Raw genomic sequence first — 20,274 nt, 5'->3', positions numbered from 1 at the left:
TATAAGTGCGTTTTTAACTTAGACTTAAAAGTGCCTACAGAGTCAGCCCATCTTAGTTCCTCAGGTAAGGAATTCCAAAGCTCTGGGACTGATAGAAAAGGCACAATCCCCTCTAGTATGGATAGTATGGAGTTTTACCTATTGTTTACATGTTTATTCCCAGTCCAGCTCCTTTTCCCAGTCTGATCCAGTCCATCTTTTGCTTCCTCCCTGTTTTTTCCTACAGTTGACACTCATTCCCTAATCATCCCAGGAAATAACCCATTCAGCCCTTGCTAGATTTTTGACCAGTCAAAAGAAACCAAAGTCTTTAAAAGTTATTGTAGCCGCCAAAACTTGCCGTGTGCAAGGTCCGCTATGGCTGCAGCGTGTGTGGTGTCTCGGACGCGTGTCTTCAATAAAAGAGAGTCCAAATACTGTGTTCCTCAACATTTATTAGCGTAACTCATAGCCATCCAAAAATACACAGATTCGGCACTCGATAGATCACGACCATGACAACGACGTTCAAAAGACTGTATACCTTCACGGTGCAACACCTGTGTGCACATTTTCTCCCCCCTTATATAGGGCAGCAAATTACATAGTAAGCTACAGATAGCGCCACACAGAGGCGGGAAGTAGAGAGGCGCAAAATGGCTCCAACAGTTATTAATAAAATGTTTAAATTGATTTGCAAGTTGATGCCGAGACATTGTAGGGAGGCTATAGTTTCAATGTAATGTGCTTATGTGTCTTTTTAATATTCAGCAGTTCTGTACAATTTCAGACTTTTACTTGAATATATTATTACAATAATTTAGCTTTGAAGTGTCAAAAGCATGGACATTTTTTTCTAGGTTTGCAGGGGAAAGAAAACATTTCATTTTTGCAATGTTTCTAATGTTCTATTTTTGTAATTGGGTTTAGTTAAAATGTATTTAAAACCTGTTTACAAAATACATAACACAATTTATCACCATGAGAACACCCAGTCTTCTCTGATCTTAGAAGTTAAGCAGGATCGGGCCTGGTTCTTACTGGATGGGAGACCGCTGGGAACACCAGGTGCAGCATTGGGGCAGCAGTGGCTCACTGTTGTTGTGTCCTTGGGCAAGACATTTCACCCACTTTGCCTCCAGTGTTCATATGACCTGGTGTACGAATGAGAGTGTGTTTGTGAGAGTGAATGTGGGACAAGATAGGTATAGCTATAGTCTGGTGCATTTACAGCATGTATTCTGTATTTTATGTCCAGTAATGACACTGTCCGAACCAAATAAACAAAAAATAAAAATAGTAGTTTCATAGCGCAGTCATTCACATTTGTCTGTTTTGGGCGGGTATGTGGTATTTGCATTGATGTCAGTAAATACTCAGGTAATTATATGGTTTTTGTATGTAAATAGTTGTTGTACTGTGTATTTTTTTTTCTTCATATTTTAGCATTTTTGTTTCATGACCATATTTTAACTTTTATGCTCATTTAATGGAAGAAAACTTGTTTATGCAATACACTTGACATATTCACAGTTTTGATTACTAAAATAGAAGCATTTCATATTAACTTTGCACAAATAGTGATTTAACAAAGAAATATTGTTGCTAAAATGTATTTCATTGTTAAAAAAAATAGGAATATATCATAATATATCGTGAGCCGTGTATCTTGTATCATATCTAATCATGAGGCACTCTGTGATTCTCATTCCTTTTATTATGTATTGTATTTTTTAACAGCCACAATAACTCCAAAAGGTGTCTATGTCTTTTCCATGGGCTACTGGAATGAGCACAGTATTTTCTCTGTGTCAATATGCAATTAACATTACAACATTAATATTATATCATTGACTGCAGCACTGAGATTAAAAGAAAAAAAAAAAAGCTGAGAAATGACGCAACTCATTTATAGCTTCACATGCCTGGTTCAGTTAGAGCTGCTAATGTGCTGAAATGTGATGCTCTGTTAACAAAAGACGCTACCACTTCTCAACTTAAAATGGAAACAAACTTTATTATGAGATACAACAGCGGGAGCATTCATCGTCTCAAAATATTGTATCACATTCCATATTGGTCAATGTTGACACTAGAAACCAAATAGGCCTAGTATTTCTGTATTAGGTGAGTGTTACAAAAAGTGGACTAATGGATCTATCAGCTATTAGAGAATATTACATCTTCAAATGCTGGTGATTTGATGTGCCTGTTTAATAATATAATAATATACGTCAATGCATAGAAGATTGAACTCTGTCTAGGAAATAGGATAAATTAAATCACTGTCAAAATAAATGATCCACCCTAATATGGAAAGCAATTACTCATGTATTAGCCTATCTTTTGAATAATATATACAGTTATATAGTTATGCAGTTTCATTATAAACGTAAGTAAAATTGATTTCACCAGTAGAAGGATATTTGCTATCATCATCAGCCAAATAATTCTTAATAAATTCATAAAATTATACCAATTTAAGACAATCTGGTATTTTATTTTATTTATTGGATTATTTATCATATTTAATCATTTTAATTTGCCATTTTAAACATTTACCATTCTGAAACAAACATAGGTATCAGAGAACAGGATCATACACTAATCCAACAGCGTCATCCAGTGGTTATTTAATAGAACGTGCATTTAAAAATGTTTCTCTCAAAATCTCACATTTCATTGGCTCACGCTTTAGTGACGTCTCATATATCTCTACTTGCCATTGGCTCTCGACATGTCAATCATACTAGTTGACGGAAGTCGTGCTGCCCCTTTCGAAGATGGAGGACAACACGGCAGATGCGAGCAGACCCCAAATGTTTTTATTCGGTGAGCTCGTGTTTAATGGCGCATCCTACAATTGTTTATTGCAAAATCTTTCTCGACCAAGTGCTATCATGCACAAATAGTCTGCTTCTGCATTTAGACGGTCGAAATAGTCTAAATCTGGACTAACTTTGGGTTCCATTGGCGCCAGTTCTTCCCCATTGTTAGCGATAGCGCAGTAGTGGCATGTAGCTTCCATTAAAGTGTTTTTCAGCACACACGTAGACCACTTGTGTTAACCTTTTGCCATGTCTGATGTTATTTATTGCTAGGCTGCACCTTGACATCGTCCAAACGGGAACACAAATTGGAAATAGATGATGATGATGAGACGGAACAGCAGCTATCCCTCAAAGCAGTAAGTACACTACCATTTTGAGCATCTATCTTGTGTTTTAGCCAAGTCAACACTACAGACTACATGACATCCTACAGGAATACCATCTTGCATTGAGTTGCTTAATTCTTAAGCACCCAGGTCTATATTACTACACGTGCATGTAAGCATTGCATATATTACATAAAACAGACCCTTTTAAGAACACTTGTAATAATAAATAATAGGGATGTAACGATATCCAAATCTCACAGTATGATATTATCACAATATGCAGCTCCCGGTGCTATATTTTTTGCAATATTGTGAAGAGGCTAATATAATTGTAGAGGGAACACTTTTTTGCTTTTAAAATACCTTGACAAGATTTTGGTGTGAATTATTTCTGTCAATCCCAAGAGTTGTAGTAGAAAACATATTTCTTCATGTTGTCTGCACTGAAATGAATCATTTGACATGTAGCTTCTCATGCTGGTAGTTTCTGATGGTTTTATAGTAGCTGTTGCTACTATAAAACCATGTATTTAAGCAAAGGAACTTGTAATTAGATATATTGTGACAGTGCACGATATTATTGTGAGACTTTTGATGATGCAATAACACAATATTTTCATTATTGTTACATCCCTAATAAATAAATAAATAATAATGCATTGGATTTATATAGTGCTTACAAAAAGAAAAGTGCTTTAAATTGCATTATTTGTTCACTCCACAGTCCACATTTGTAGTAATGTGATGGGATGATGCCAGAGACCATAGTGCTGTTGTGTTCCTGTGCAACAATACAACTATACTATGCTATGAAAAACGGTAAAAAAAAAACATTAAGAAAAAAAGGTGATACCAGCTATTGTGTATTTTGCAGGTGTGCCTTGGAGCTGATGCTGAGGATAAGTTCCACATGGTCGAAGTTGAAGGGCTCACGTTTGATGGAAAAACAACAACAGTTCCACTGGCAGCACTGAAACCTTCTGTTTTACCGTCTGTATGTCAAAAGAGCTATTGCCACAAACAGTTTATGACAGTATTTCTAACCCTAACAATTGCATTTTTTTTCACTCAGGTGTCACTTGGTGGGTTTGAGATCACTCCTCCTGTGACCTTTCGACTTCAGTCTGGCTCTGGTCCTGTTTACATCAGTGGACAGCATTTTGTTGGTAGGTTTTCAAATAATAGATTTTTGCTTTAGTATACTGCATTATTGCTGTGGTTTTATTGATACAGACAGTACAGTATGGCACTTGATAGCTGTCATTGTCAATATTAAATGTTCTGTCAGAATATTACCAATTAAACTACACTCCAAGAATAAACCTTTCCCTTGATGCAGGTGTGAAGGAATCAGATGATGAAGATGAGGAGGAGAACAACACATCGCCTGTAAAAAGACCCGCTGGACTCTCTGGGAAGAAACCTCCTTTGGTAATTAATGCTTATTACCTGAACTTACTATAATGAATTTGTAGACCTTCCCTGAACAGTGTATTATTCAGAAAGCTTTCAATTTCATACATATATACTCATATTTTATAAATTCTTCTCAAAGGTATACAATAATTGACTGGTGTAACTGGTTTGCAACAATATTTTCCCCCTTTTGTTTTAAAGAAAAAGCTAAAAATGGATTCTGATGAAGATGACAGTGATGAAGAAGATGAGGATGATGAGTATGTTTCTTTTCTTCCTAAAGCAATGCACTTTTATTTATTATGATTTATTATTTATTTACTGTACAGATACCACTTATTTCTGCAACGTATTATTGTTTTTTTTCTTGTGCCATATTAAGTGAGGCAGATGATGATGACAGTGATGAAAATGAGGTGAAGTTACTGAAGCCCTCCAAATCCGACTTTAAAAAGGTAAATCTCTGTTTTGCTTATACTTTCCTAATTGTCTCAAAATAACTCTTGGGACAAACCAAAAACAGATTCTTGTCCCATGTTGGCCACCAGATGTCAGGATAGGCAAACGTTTAGCCACATATTTTTGAGCGAGTTCAGTTGAGAAGGTACTGTTTTTACTTGTATCCATTTACGGTTTGTCTGTCATCTGGAACAGGCCACTGCTTGTATAGTCCTAAATTAAAACTCAACAAGCCAAACAGCATAAAATATGGCAGTTATGATCAAAATTGGAAATGATTATATAACTGAGTAATTTTTAATTTAAGAGTACCCTTCTTGTTCATGACAAGTTGGAAATTTGAATCCACTAGCACTGCTTGCTATGGTGAAATGCCAGATGCAGAGAATAGTTTTGAACAGGAAGTCAATGGTTTTGTTTCTATTATTAAGGCTGGATGTGGAATTACACAGACAGTGAGTCATAATTGGTTATTAAGGTGGTCAAAAGTAGTGAAAATTAATACTAATTAATACTAAAACTAGTACTGAAACTATTTGAGCAAGTATCAATAAAAAAGTCATTCACAGGACAGAAATAAACCTTTACTGAATAGTTTTCGAATGATCTTGAGCTGTACTCCAAAACCTAATATGCCCGTGGACCATTGTGGAACCTACCTGGATGATACAGGCATAAAGCCATGTGGTAATAAAGAAAGTACTATGATTTAATATTGGCATTGACTCTATTGTCTAAAGAATGTTTTTTACTATCACTGTACTATCAGAATTGCTATTGAGCATCGAGTCTATTCCTTAGTATGAACATCAAATTTGAAAATTTACTATTGTAACAACACTAATATGTAGGTTATGTGATTATCTTCGAGTCACCACACATTTTCATTATTGGCTATGAAAGAATAAAGTGTTTATTGTATTACCTGATATTGCTATAATAACAGGAATCAACATGTTGCTATTGTATAGCCCTAGTTCCCATACATGCACCCTGTGACCACAGACCTTTAGCAGCGAGACAAAACAGTGCACGGTTTAATGCTGTTTGCTTGTGCGCCCACCTGTTTCCCCAGAGTAAAACACAGGGTGGGAGCGCGGTAATGATCGGATTTCTCCTCTGTAATCTGCTTCTATTCTCACCATCTCACTAGCATCGTGCTGCTCTGACACACTGCACAAACACAGCCTTCTGCTCACAAACAGGCCAATGGGAAATGGACACAGATGTATTTTTGTACATATAATGTCAAAAGTGAAGTACAATATTGGAGAGATTAAATACACTATTGCTTTGTCATGGTACATAATAGTAGCTGTGAAGAATGACTGGGTATTATTAGTCACTCATTTGGTAAGACTAGTAAGCTTCCCTAAAAAGTCACATTTAATCGTTGTCATATTTTGACCAACATTAATATGGGAATTAAGTGTTGGACAAAATAACCGTAAGAGTGTGCAATTAACTTATCGGATGTTCTGTCCTCTGCTTGACTCTTATTATTTGTTTTCAATGCTCAAAAATACCTTGAAAAACATGCATTCTTCATGTGAGTGGGGGCGCCTGCCTGACCTGATGGAGACAGATAAGTTTAATGTTGTACTTTGGAACATTCCAGGTAAAGCAATAACATCTCTATGGAGACAAGCAGGTGGCAGACCCTCCACCACAGAAGTTACACAATGTTTCTTTAATTAATGCCATATTAATATCCTTAAAGTACTGGAATATTATTGTAATCACCATTAATTGATTGGCACTATTATACAATTCATCTGTTTTATGTCTGGGTAATTACTGGACATTTGAATAGAACAGCTAATGTAAGTGCAGAGCTGTAACTCAAATGTCCAGCGCATGGTGCAGCGTAGTAGTTTGCTTTATTCTTCTTGGATTACGTAATGCCTTTTATCACTAATGCTGCATTGAGCTCATTCACTTGTGTCTCAGAGAAAACGTACACTCTGCTGATTGTGCAGGGCCATCAGCAGATTAGTTCACGTTAAGATGCCCACAACGCAACACCGCAGTTTGTTTACTGTGGATCGATACCTACAGCTCCTCTTGACTCTCTTGTTGAATAATATTAATTACTACAGTGACAATTTGACATGCGTATTAATGAAACAAGGTAAAGTATAGATTTGTTTACTACATTTGGCTCATGATTAAACTTTGAACTCTACACTACAGTAGCGGGGCTGGGTGATATGACAAAAATTTACTCATTTGGATTTCATGTTCTTTTATTAAGATTTGCTATTCGACTTGATTATGTTTTATTAAAACATATAAAACATTAATTTTAAATCAGACTTTTGGGCCATTGTCATAGACTGGAAGCCACATTTCCCTTACTCTGCTACGCTTTAACTACAGATGTTGCATGTTAACACAAAGCGTGGGTCCTGTGAAAGATCAGTGTATCTGCTATAGAACTCCTGTAGCACTTTGAGAAGCTTGTGCAATAAGTGTAATACATAATTTTTTAAACTATCAATAAATAATTACTCAATAAAATACCCATTATAGTGAGGGTCTATTTCAGCTATAGTGAGAACATTTCCACAAAACCGTATCTGTAGGTCAATGACTGTCCTCATGAGGGTAGGAGAGCACACAAGCACAGTTTAGGAAACATTCTCTACTTTTTCTGTAACTCTGCATATCTTTGTCCCTCTGTCATCCCACTGTTAATATGATCGCTCCTTTTATCGTCTCTCGTGCCATTTCAGCTGTGCACCTGGTCGCTGCCTTTGAACACTTGCGTGTTAGCACAATAACTTAGCCTTGCGTGTGTGTGTGTATGAGTGTGTGTATCTGCTACATTTTTATGTGGGTGCGTGTGCGATTGCCTTCTCTTTTCTGAAGCGTACCGTCCAAGCGCAGACCGTGCCAGGCCAGAGATCAAAGCAGGACAGATGCGGTGCATACCTGTGACATGAACGGAGAGCAGAGCCGCGGGCCAGAGCAGAGCAGTTTGTGTGTCACCTGTTGATTTATTCTGTTGTCCTCCCCTCCCGCTCCATTACTCTAAATCTTTGTCTCCTGCACTTGTTCTCTCTTCTCTCTAATTGCTCTGTGTCATTTTATTGTAACAAACCTGGGATCAATTAGTCCTTCACTCACTAGTGTAAACACTTGTTATCATACAAGTTCACAGATGTGGCATGACGGCACATTCCTGAATTATGATTTAAATCATTGGCAAATGTTTGAAAAACCATTTCTCATGTCCAAACAAACTGCTCATGTTAGAGCAGTGCACTGGCTACATGAGTAATGGTATTTACATTTTAGTAGTTTTAGAACAAAAAACATGATCAGAATCACAGTCTACTCCTATAGTAGTGGCATAGTGGCCAGGTGCCTAGCACTTATGCCTCACATCATGAAGGTTCCAGGTCAGAACTCCGGGTCATCTGGACCTTTCTGTGCTGAGTTTGCATATTTGTTCCCCTGTCTCTAGATTCCTTGTCAACCCAAAACACGCACACTATTTTAAATCCTTCAGGTAAACTAGTCTTGACCAATCCTGGCTCTAGACCTGGAGATGAGTCTCAGAGGGCTGTACTGCAGCAGCTCACTCCTCCTGACAAGTTGCAAAAAAATGAATTTCCCTCTCTCAAGGGACTAATAAAGGATTCCTGTGATTTGTTGCATTCCAGTTATTCTCTGGTAATGTCACTGGAAAATTATTGAGTTTTGACTCAGCGATTTGTTTATTCTTTATCGTGGATTGATTCCCATTAGCTCAGTCAAGCTGTCGCCATCAGCGATAAGGTAAAATAACAATTAGAGAAAGAAAGTATAAATGTTTTCAAACTGTTTAACTTCATAATGACTATTAGCTACTAATGGCTAACTTTATCACTCCATAATAATGTGTTAAGTTCATGCAGTGCTTCTTTAGACAAATCATGGCTAATATGCATGAGCATCAGCTTTCACCTCAGGTAAATCACGGTCACTAAACACATATAAGACAGTTGACATATGCTGTCCGATGACGCAGCAGGAGTTTATGGGTGAACATCTTGATGAATTTAACTATTGCCTCCTTGCATGTCTTACTTCTAGATGTAGTTCTAGTGACCTTCTGACCCAGTTCCAAATTTGTATTTTGATACTCCAAAGCAAGTACTATCATTATTCCCCTAAATCTTTGCTGACCTTTGCTCTTCCACAATAACCATTATTTTGCTCATTACATTGCTCATACATTAATGAATGACTTCAAGTCTCTCTGTACTAGATCACTATCAGTTCCCTGATGTTATAATTAGCAGAAATTCTTTGTCACCTCACTGGAACAACCCTCCATCATCCTCCATTACAGCCACTGCTTGAGGAAATTGTATGTGTAATTGCCTTGTAGCGGTTATGTCAACACAGGCAATTCCACAGCGTGCCATAGCAGGGTGAATAGTAGTGATTTTGAGGACAGGGCCGGTGCGCAGGAAACGCAGGTACTTGACTCTGCTATTACAGGCTAATTACATAGGTGAAGGAGAGAAACACCATAGGAACCCCTGCACTCCTAAGAGCTACTGCTAGGCTCCAGTTGTTTTGTTACTTCATTGCAATGATGGTTTCGTTAAGAATATTTCAATTATTTATTCTGATAAAAATTATTTATTCTGATAAAAATGTTTAAATATATAGCTGTTTAAATCCAGGCTCAAAACATTTCTGTTTAACTGTGCATATAACTGAAAGGTTTTCATTCTGCACTCTTCTCTCTAATTTATGTCTCTCTTTTTTAATTTTAATCTTCATGATTATTTATGTTTTGTTTTTATTATGATTTTAATGTATTTCTTGTTGTAAAGCACTTTGAATTACTTTGTGTACGAATTGTGCTATACAAATAAACTTGCCTTGCCTATTTTCAATATTTTCGAACAATATCCATCTAAATGATGCCATACTACCAGCAAGTTTGATATAGCCTATTAAAATTATTATTTCTTTCCTCAGGGTCAACAGAGCTCAGGAAAGAAGCTAAACAAGAGTCCAGAGAAATCAGGAAAATTTGGATCTACACCAAAACCACAATCTAAGGTTGGTAAAGACCTTTGATTATTGGTGTTTTTGAATTTGTTCCAGTGGCTCTCACCTCACAACAAGAGGGTTCGACCCTTGGGCCGTTAAGTGCTGTAATGGAATGTCTTTAAATACTGCCTCTCCGACCCAGAGTGTGAAGAGCTGGTGTGGTTAAGCAAACACATCTGACCTCCCCACTGTTTCCTGGGGCAGGGTTTAAACCCCTGACCCCGAGGCCTAATCCCACTTTCTTAAGACGCCATCTTCTCTGACACTTTCTCACACCTTTTTGGCACTGTTTTGTAAAAGCAAACATAATCTGTAAAGAATATTACTGACACTATTTCACAATGCATCACGCCCTGATGAAATAAAAAAGTCAGTTTAGATAAGTGCATGTGTGCAAAGCAAATAGTGGTGCTTGCTGACATGTTGATGGAAAGCTCTGTGATTCTTTGTCATGTCGAACACTAAGCCACTGGATTGCCTTTTTCCTGAGGGGAGAAACTGAATCCCTGTGGGCCAGAGCTCGTCTTGTGTGGGAGATGTGTGTGGCTGTTGTCCAGACATAACACAGCACCCCTCCAAAAGCTCCAGGATTAGGCCAGTGGCAACTACTGCTGACCACTTCTCCAATTTACTCTCTGCTGACCCCCTCAGGCCAGATGATTCCAGCTAGTCCACTCAACTACTGTGGTGTGTCCACTGAATTGATTTGTAATATCTTATTGCTTTACCTTTACCTGCCTTACAAAGTGTTAAGTGGTGTTTAAGATTCAGTTTGGGTTTGTGCTGGAAGCTGTCTGTAAATTCCTGCTCTCTGTTGTGTTACTCAAATTTGTGCCTGTTGGAGGTAAAAGGAGACTAGAGGCAACAGCATTTGCTCCTTGATCGATTTTGGATGTAGCTTTGATGTGCAGTGGTCCTCAAACTATTCATGGTAGACAGTCTCTGGCTGTCACTTTTATCGGTCTGCCCTTTCCTAATAGCCTCATAGTCTGAGAGCTTATTCTCCTTCCATGTCTACAGAGGACAAGGAATGAGGACTTTTGGAACTTTATCCGCCCTCTTCTACATTTCTTCAACTTCTCCACAACAACTGTTCGCTCTTGACAACCTCTTCACACCCCTCACTTCCTGGACACACCTTCTCCCAATTGCTCCCATTACAGAGTGTTTGATGTCTGGTGCAGCTTGTGCTTCCAGATGCCCCTGAGGAGCAGAGAGCGGGCGTGGATGTCTGTTTTTCCCTCCTCCGTTCGTTCCTTTAGCACAGGTGACTGGTCATTACATTGGCCTGTCAGAAGTGCTGCCAGCGCCGCTGTTCTCACCTCTTGCAGCCCAGTGTGGAACTCAACCTTCTTGCATAACAGGCTCAGCGCGCAGAGCGGCTAACTTCATGGCTGGACTTTATCCGCAGCTGGTGTCTCCTGATTGATGGCCGTGTGGAGATGTCGATGCCTTCTGGCACACGTCATGGTCGTAAACGTGTTAACCACTCCATTCAGGCTTGTCACAAAAGGGTGTGAGTCAGTGTGTTAGTGACTGATTTACATGTGTCCGAGCAGGTGCCTGTCGATCTGGTTCATGTTTGCATATATAATTATTTTCCCTTTGAATTTTATGATGTTTGCTCCTGACTAAGTCTATAAATGTTGTAAATGGAAAACAAATGCTGAAAAGCCAGGTCCCTGTAATTGCACTGAGGATTTATAGGATTAGAATAATGTCCCCAGTGAACTGTCTCACCTCCTCAAAGCTCTCATTCCAGCTAAATAACACTTGCCATCCCTGGACAGAGCGATGAGAAAAGGTGTCACAGCCATGTGTTTCTGTGGATTGAAGACGAGGGCTGCATCAGATGATGGTGTGCTTGTGATTAAGTTCACGTCTCATGGCATCTGTAATCAGCGTCTGGGCCAGATGAAAAAGCTGGCTCTCTTTTGTGTTTATCAGCTGTTTGGAGTCCACAGCTGTCCTTTGGAAGTACAGAGCTGCCAGTAAATAATAAATACGTAGTGCATTTGTCTGGCAGCCTGCCAGTGGCATATGTTCCCTTTTTAAAGTGAGCTATGCAGGTTTTTAATACCTTTTGATCTTTGCTATAAAGTGCATGCTTCTTAGGGACAGGGACAAGTGATTATTTTTTATCATTACCAAATCCCCCTTCTCCAACTTTAACCCTTTTGGTGTTTAACCCAACAAGGCGTACCACCTGTTTGTGTTGTTCTGAAACTCTTGCAAGCCTCTTAAGTATATCTTGTTGCTTAAATTGCCTCTGTGGCATTTGTGGAGTTTTAACCCAATCACTTATAATGACCCGATTTTCTCAAATAGACAAAGATTTATATATATTTTAACATGATTCCAGTATTACTATGTTAGAAAGAATGTATTTTTCTAAAGACATTCTTCTAAAAGCCTATTCATCGATAAATACATATGTAGAAAAAAGTACATGTAATATAAAAAAATATATATTTGGTAACAATCAACTAGTTGTAAAGCATTTGTAAGCACTTACTGGTACACATTTGTATTTCTCAGGGAGCTGTCACCTTATAGCATACATTCAGGCCCAGTCCATTTTGTATGTTTCTTCTCTTTTAACTATGTCTCTGGCTATCAATGAAACCCTGCAATTTTGATGGATTCCTCACTAGTTGCACATGTAGCGACAGGCTCTGTGGCTTGTGTAACACTCAGTCACAACTTAAGAAAAGTTTGTCAGTTCTTACCGGCAAACCATCTGAAATCTCATCTGGCCAATCTAGACACCCCTCTTCAAGAGAAGCACATCATTGGCTGAACTCGGACCTTTGTCTTGTCATTAATAGAAAAATGTAGCGCTGGCACATGCCCTCGCTCACTTGGAGAACAATAAAAGCATACTTGCACCTGATGTATTAGTAAAATGATGTAGTAATTAGGATAGAATTTGTTGTCTTTGCGCACGCTTTAATCTGCCTCCAGCTGCGTTCTCGTGCCAGGTTTCAAACATGTGTCCAAACTTAAGTCCCTGGACTCGTGGTCAGCCAATCATCAGGTGGTTTCGGATCAGTCACTGTGTTTGCATGCAAATCGAAAATGATTGCTATCAAGTCAAGTATGAGATTCAACGGGTTTACAGTGATTTATAAATATCACAATCTAGTTAATTTGTGTTGCCCAATAGAATAGCAACAGTCGCCTTACAAACAGAACATACAGCAGTCTGGGATGATAAATACATCTTCAAAAATAATAAACTTCCATGTAACTGTAACTGAAAAATACTGAGTGCAGCTTACTCAGACCAAATGTTAAAGGTCCTATGTTACACAGAATTTATTCTTGTGAGCTTTAAGCCATGTTTATAATGTTGTTACCTCATCAAAAACATATCTGGAGTTGTTTTTTTTCAATGACACATGGTTGAGTAATCCTTTATTATTAATCTGTCTACATTTGCAAAGCTCAAAATGCTTTGTTCCCCCTTGTGATGTCATGAAGCGGTAGTGTTCAAGTTAACAGCTACATTTTAGCTTTAGTTCACTAAAGATTGGTAATTCCAGGGCAGAAATCATCCAAATGACTTCTAGTGAAGGTGTAGGAAAAAAACAAAAAACAAAAAAAGACAGTGGACCACTTCCTGTATTGCCACATGACATCACAAGGTGGAACAGAGCGTTTTCTGTTTGAGAACAGAGCGTTTTCTGTTTGAGAGCAGAACTCACCCTAAGTATACAGAATTTGTTGTTAAACGTGTGAATGAAACAAAACACAACTCCAGGTGTGTTTGTGATGAGGAAACTACATTATAACCGATCAAAAATAGAATAATATGGGCCATTTTTGTCACCATTTAAAACCAAAATCATGTTCTTTCACGGCTTTTTCTCAGCTCTTCACCTGGTCTGTTCTGCACCAAGTCTAGAAGCCACAATGCTTATTTACAATGATAGATACATGCTAGACTATAGTTTGTCCTCTCATCTGAACTAGCTTGATTTGTTTACTTTGCAATATCTCAAATTGAACAAGCTATATGAGCATACATCATAAGTGATTTGTTGTATCTCCAAGCCAAAGATACACTCTGGAATATAGAAGTGTGTTATCATAGTATCTACAAGGTTCTAAATCTCTTTTTGATTTGACATATCCATCAGCGCTCCTTATCTGCCTGACGTCTGTTTACAGTCACCTGCCTCGGGGAAAGACAAAGCCCAGGCCGGGTCTTCCAAATCGCCTTCTGTGGCCGAGATTAAAAACAAGTTGTCCACGGCTATCAAGGAGGTAAGGCTGTCATCCACTTTGGAAAATTACTACTCGTATTTGAATGTGCAACCCACTGCTAAACCCCTGATCGATTCAATGATTCAATGTTGTTGTTTTTTTCTATCAGGGCAAACCCTTACCCAAGACGGAGCAGAAGCTGGAAAATTACGTCAAGAATACCTTTAGAGTAACAGACAAAAATGTAAGTATGTTTCTAGATGTTCAAACTAGGTCCGGCTGGTATTATGTAAAATCAACTTTTGGGAGCCTTCTTCCATGTTATGATATTAGAAAATACTGGAGAGGTTTTATATGTCATCCATGCATGTTTGAATAATGTACTTTTCGTTCGGGCTATATTCAAACTCCTTGCTGTATGATTCTGTCCAAATGCTCAGCCCGCAAACCTACGTCACCCATACTCCTGTATGACAATTTTCCATAAATATACAAAACCATGACAAAAACAATGGACTACAACTTCACAAACCTGATGCATTAGTTTCATAGACACCATATGTGTTGTGATAGTGCTCTGAGACATATAAAATATGTTAACACATTGTTTTCAGGCAATATAGCATTTTCAGAATTATAAAAGGTAATATGGAGGTCAAAAATGTAATGTGATGGCATCACCTTCTTTTCTTCAAGGTTTTTTTACACATAATGTGGAACATTCTAGTCAAACAATAACACAATTATATGTTTGCACATTATTGGAAAAAATCTAAGAACTGCAGTAGCAAATAGTAATCATAGTAGCAAGGATTCCCACACTCAGAAATGTGCACTGTCGATGACTTATATTCATTCGGTGTCAGTGTGGAGATGGAGTGGGAGTGCACCTGCCACGGAGAACTCTTTGGGGCTGATTTAAGGCCAAGTGTGTCTTTTGTATCCTTAATGAAGGGACTGATGGTATGTGGATGGTACCAGCCTCTCTCACATTCAAGGCCTTTTACCCAAACCAAAAGAGTGTTATTCTAAATGGAACACGTAAATCTTCCCTAATGCTGCTTCTCATATCGAGGAAGAAAAACAACAACTCCTGAGACCTGATTTAGTCATAATGTTATGTTAAACACTCATCACGTACTGTCAGTGGACAGCCAGTTACAAAAGGCTGTAATGATCACCTGTAGTTCTTCTAAAGTTCTTCTAAATACAAAGAGCATTGGCAGCCATTAAATGATAGCTTTGAGGTACTGATACAGACAAATGTGTCGAATGGTACGAGTGTTGTCACGCTATTAAAATTTCTAACTTTGTCTCAGCAACTATTATACCATACTTAATACTCCAATACTGATTTCAGTCCCACTTTTATATTACCATGTTGTCTTCCTCCAGGTAGGTGCTATAATGGCCCATGAGTGTATACTAGTCCATGCAGTCTTATACTTGTTCTGATGCACCTCATTCTAAAGGAAAGATTCATTTCTGAGTGACTTTATTAGTACTTAGTTTTGATACTAATTTTAGTAGCAATTTGTATCAGATTTTTTATACTTTTGATAATCCTACACCATACCAGTAGTTAGGGAATATATAATATAATATATGAATAAAATAATATATGAATTTCAAAACAATAGTATTTGAACTCCTTAATATAATACGAATCTATAAAAAAATCCCAACACAACAATTAAAACCACCTATTATCCAGTTCTAATTACTAAAAGCAAAAGTGACAAAAATAATAGTTAGTTGAACCGGCTGTCTGATGAGAACTTATTTTCACTTGGAAGAATAGAGATAAAAACTAGTGCTTGACTATACATTTGCCAGGACAGTAGGTGTGGTGTGTATCTGGTGAATGCATTGACCTTTTGAAATGGAAACAAATTAAATTTCAAGAACAACCTTTTCATGGGTTTCTGCTCCTTTGTTATACGCAGCATTTGGAGGATCTTTTTGCATTAAAAAGTGATAATATTTTGTAAATTGTTTATCGCTATGACAACAGTCCTATTTACCGTAATTGATGGACTTGACTGTATGCATCTGAACTACCAAGCTACAACGCCATGGAGCAAGCAAATATTTATGTTTTTATTTAGGAATTTGATCAGTTTATTACATTACAACCACAATTTCTTGCTCTCAAATTCTCAGTCTGAACCCTGGACGCTGTTATCTTGCCAACCTCATTTCATCCTTCAAAAATGTGCCGTATCACTCCACTTTAACACGTTGCTATGGTGTGAAATTGTGTATATGCTAGCTAGACGCTCCACCCTCCACACCCTGCGCCTACGCCCTTCAGTATCAGAGGGCTGCCATTGCAAACAGGCCCGCACTGACCTGAGGTGTACCATAGGGCCACATGACTGTACAGCCGGGCCGAAGTGTGAGGAGCGGGGCTGGTGAAAAGCGCAGAGGCAGCGGGGGTGGAGCGGGGCCTTGTTGATCCCAGTGTGTAGAAACATCTGTGCGAGTGCTTTAGTTTCATCAGCCAAGGCCGAGATCTGTCAGACCTGGAGCACCTAGTCATATACTCTGGTATGTAGCGCTGCCTGCCCCCACCCACCCAGCCCCGCGCCAGCAACACTGATGGTAAAGGACCTATACCATGCATTTCTCATACTTCAGAGCACCTTAGCATTGGCATTTCCTGTTTTCTAATTGCCCAAATTTCTGTGCACATATAACAGCAGTGTTGCCAGCAGAGGGCGCAAAGTCCTGAGTGAAGCAGTTTAAATAAGGTTAAAACACTTGCTGCTAGCTCTACAAGACATGCTTTGTGGGCAATATGCTGACCTGTAAAGTCTGACCTGGAGTATTAAAAAAAAGCCCCTGTGTTTATGGCTGAATACGTAGTGCTCTCTGCCTCAATGGAAGGAGAGTGGACTTGGAAACCACATGATCGTTCTGACCGATCAGAGGGAGAGTCAGTCTAGAGCTGAGAGAGCCACAAAATCTGACTTTTTTGGAAAGCTGCTGGTGCCTTGTCAGCTCAACACTAGCAGTTTGTTTTTACATTGCACTCTATGGGAATTTTATTTTTAATCTTTCTGGGCTGCAAAAGATTTTTTGCTCCAGTACAAATGGACTGGCCATCAGTCCATCTCCCAACAACAGATACCAGGGAGCAATACCCTATTCAGATTTAGTTCCATGCTATAGCATGGAGGAGCACTTCCTGGAGATTGAAGGCATCACCTCAAGACATCAGCCGTTGGAACAGGCCATTTTGGACTCTTGAGAAAGAAACTGAATACGCAAAATTGTTAAAACAAAGCACAATTCCTGGCATCTTGTCTTTCTTGGGTCTGTGTAGGACTATATAAATATAAGTAACTAACCATGTGTTGTGTTGTCACTGTCATCCTCAGGTGGTCAAGGAGCTCTGGACTCATGTACAGACACTGAGGACGGCCAGCAAATAACTACAGTTTAGTCAGTCCAAACATTTTGTATTCTCATTGGTTCTAAAGGCACACTCTGTGAAAGGTCTAAAAATCTGTACTCCCCCTTGCAACCCTCATATGTTTTTGAAAAAGCAGCTTCTTGTTGGCATTCAGTAGATGCTTTATAAATGAATACTGTAAAGCTGAGAAGATGTTGAAGTTGGGAGAATAAGTTCCTTAGCCTGTTTTAATATTCTTACAGTGTAGTTTTAGCCCAGTTTTAACTTTTGATAATTTACTTCTTCTGACATCCTTATTACATATATGTGGTTCAGTATATGACTGATATTGCAGCATGTGGGAGCCTAATGAAAATATGCTGAAGATGTATGTTTCAACTGTAGACTGTATAGAAGTGGACTGTGGGAATGTGATATCTGGCATAGTATTTGGCTTCTTGGTCATAACCATTCAGGAGCAAGGATGTTGAAGGTACATGACCCTTGATGAAATCTAATTGGTACACACATACATAACACATACGCATGCACCTTTTCTGTCCCAATGAGATTCTTGATAGACTTCTGGTGAACTGTCCAGCCCTTTGTTGTGTAGAATGGACAAAATATCGCAAATTGCAGAATGTGCCTTTAAATATCAATACTGTAAACTGCAATGAATCAAAATCAGGCTATTTGTTTTACAAGCTTTGTTATTATGAATTATGTTTAATCTTTTGTTTTGTTCCCTCCAATGTGCATCAAAGCTGACGGCAGTCCTTGCAGTGTGAAAGATGAAATTGACTCTGTAATATTATTGTTAATTACAAGGAGGATACGTGATAGATAGTTGCATTCTTTTAGAGTTGTCTGTCCCTTTTATACCTTTTTATTGAGCTGTTTTGTTTTGTTGCTTCATATACATATCTACGCTGACCAGCTAAAATTCTTTAAGCATTTCAACCCCATAAACGTCCGTTACAATATCAGTGTTAATGGCAAAACTCTATACAAATCTATTAACATGCAGTAATTCAAACTATGGTGTCTAATAAAAATCTAAAGATATGGGATGTTAACACACTCCATAAAGCAAACTAATATTTACACACATTGTTAATTATGACTGTAGCTAAGAATGTAAAAAGGCCTGTCTCATGAGGTCATTACATAAAGTACTCAAACTGGAGCAACTCATAGCAATAATGTCCCAAGTTCATGCGTTTATGATCCTGTATAATGTATTTTATGGGCCAAATGTTAGTCCAAGTATGGATTCTTTACTGCCAACCAATTGTGTTGCTTAAATTGATTTTGTCCTTTGTCAGATCAACAGTGTACAACAATGGTTAATAATCACTGTTTAATTAAAGGCTTTGTACCAGATTTTTACTGTTTTTAAAAAAGTGAAAAACTATTATGGTAATTAATTTTAAACAGTTTGCAGTGGTGCAAAGTGACTGTAAAGCTACCATAATAACTAGCATGCTAACTTGCACTTTCTGATTATTGGATAGTAAAACACTTTGTAATCAAATGCAGATGGCATGCAGCAGACTTGCTTTGACCTCAAAAGCTGCATATACAATTTAACTGTACTGAGGCGAGACACATTTCGCATGGGAAAAATCGAGTACAGGTCCTTTTAATGGTCTAACAAAATGTTTGAGTTTTGACTAATACCAATTTTTAAAACTATATTTTATGTGTTGGCAGCTATCAGAAAGTTATGCTATTTCTGCCCATGTTGTTTTCTTGCAGCTTCTCAACTGTTATCAAGTTTAATTAGTTTTCCTGTTTCATCTGTTTTTTTTCATTAAAAGTTCTGTTCAAAATTTTAAACGTTTAGTCCCTTTGTTGTTGTTGTGTTGCTGTTGTGTTGTGTTTTCTGACAGATAATTGACAACTGCAGAATGAGAAGACCTTGGCCTGGCATCACCATGGTGATACTTTAAATTTTACCGTAAAACTATGCAGGCAAAGCAGTGACATCACCTTGGAGACAATCAGTTTGCAGACACAGCACCAGAGGGGTTACATATTGCACCTTTAAAGTATTAAACTCAGTTTGGCCCTAAATGTTACTTGCACCCTTTTGATACAGATCCATCAATTTCAGCTTGATCTGGAATGTAATTTCTTTCTTTGTCATATTTAAGATAACTACATAAAACCTAAAACATCCCATAATTCAGCTCTACATGATTGCATTGTACTTTCAACTTGCTTTTGTTCCTTCATTCTGTGACGTTATTCCATATCTCAGAGATGAACCAATGATATTTCCCTTTTCAAGTGGAGGAGAAATGCAGAACATGCATGCATTTTGGCAGCCCACCTCTGCTCCAATTGCCAATAATTCTGGCCCATCTGTCTCCCTAATTAAATGCACTCCTCTCTCTCTGACACTGTGTTATGGTGACCTACTCAATTTTGATGTTTGAACCTCAACACAGCGCGCAGAAGAAAGGCCGAATTAGCGAGGGTGGGGGTGTTTTTAGATTTGAAGAACTTGAGTTTACTTTAATGTTTGGATCGAAAATCTAAAGTGATGATATGTTCACAGGACAAGCAGATGACATAAGATCAAGGCAAGAAA

General features: G+C 38.2%; 1 protein-coding gene across 1 annotated transcript; it reads left to right on the top strand.

Annotated features, from left to right (window-relative positions):
• Positions 1–2,737: 2,737 nt before the first annotated feature.
• npm1b (nucleophosmin 1b) lies at positions 2,738–19,517 on the top strand. The gene is made up of 11 exons (XM_020917643.2): positions 2,738–2,811; positions 3,081–3,166; positions 4,014–4,133; positions 4,212–4,305; positions 4,479–4,570; positions 4,757–4,815; positions 4,938–5,010; positions 9,995–10,078; positions 14,243–14,338; positions 14,448–14,522; positions 17,662–19,517. The coding sequence occupies exons 1-11, from the start codon at positions 2,763–2,765 to the stop codon at positions 17,713–17,715; spliced, it is 882 nt and encodes a 293-aa protein (XP_020773302.2). The 5' UTR covers positions 2,738–2,762; the 3' UTR covers positions 17,716–19,517.
• Positions 19,518–20,274: the final 757 nt, after the last annotated feature.

Source organism: Boleophthalmus pectinirostris, unplaced genomic scaffold, assembly GCF_026225935.1.
Source record: "Boleophthalmus pectinirostris isolate CB_2022bp ecotype Guang Dong unplaced genomic scaffold, ASM2622593v1 HiC_scaffold_23, whole genome shotgun sequence".
Classification (NCBI taxonomy): domain Eukaryota; kingdom Metazoa; phylum Chordata; class Actinopteri; order Gobiiformes; family Gobiidae; genus Boleophthalmus; species Boleophthalmus pectinirostris.
Note: the sequence above shows the minus strand (reverse complement) of the source record. Positions and strands in the feature narration are given on the sequence as shown.

Excerpts from the sequence above, each read along its gene's own strand:
- npm1b (XM_020917643.2), top strand. The coding sequence starts at position 2,763 with ATGGAGGACAACACGGCAGATGCGAGCAGACCCCAAATGTTTTTATTC. Across the intron at positions 2,812-3,080 it reads ACCCCAAATGTTTTTATTCG|GCTGCACCTTGACATCGTCC; the intron begins GTGAGCTCGTGT and ends ATTTATTGCTAG. Across the intron at positions 4,134-4,211 it reads AACCTTCTGTTTTACCGTCT|GTGTCACTTGGTGGGTTTGA; the intron begins GTATGTCAAAAG and ends TTTTTCACTCAG.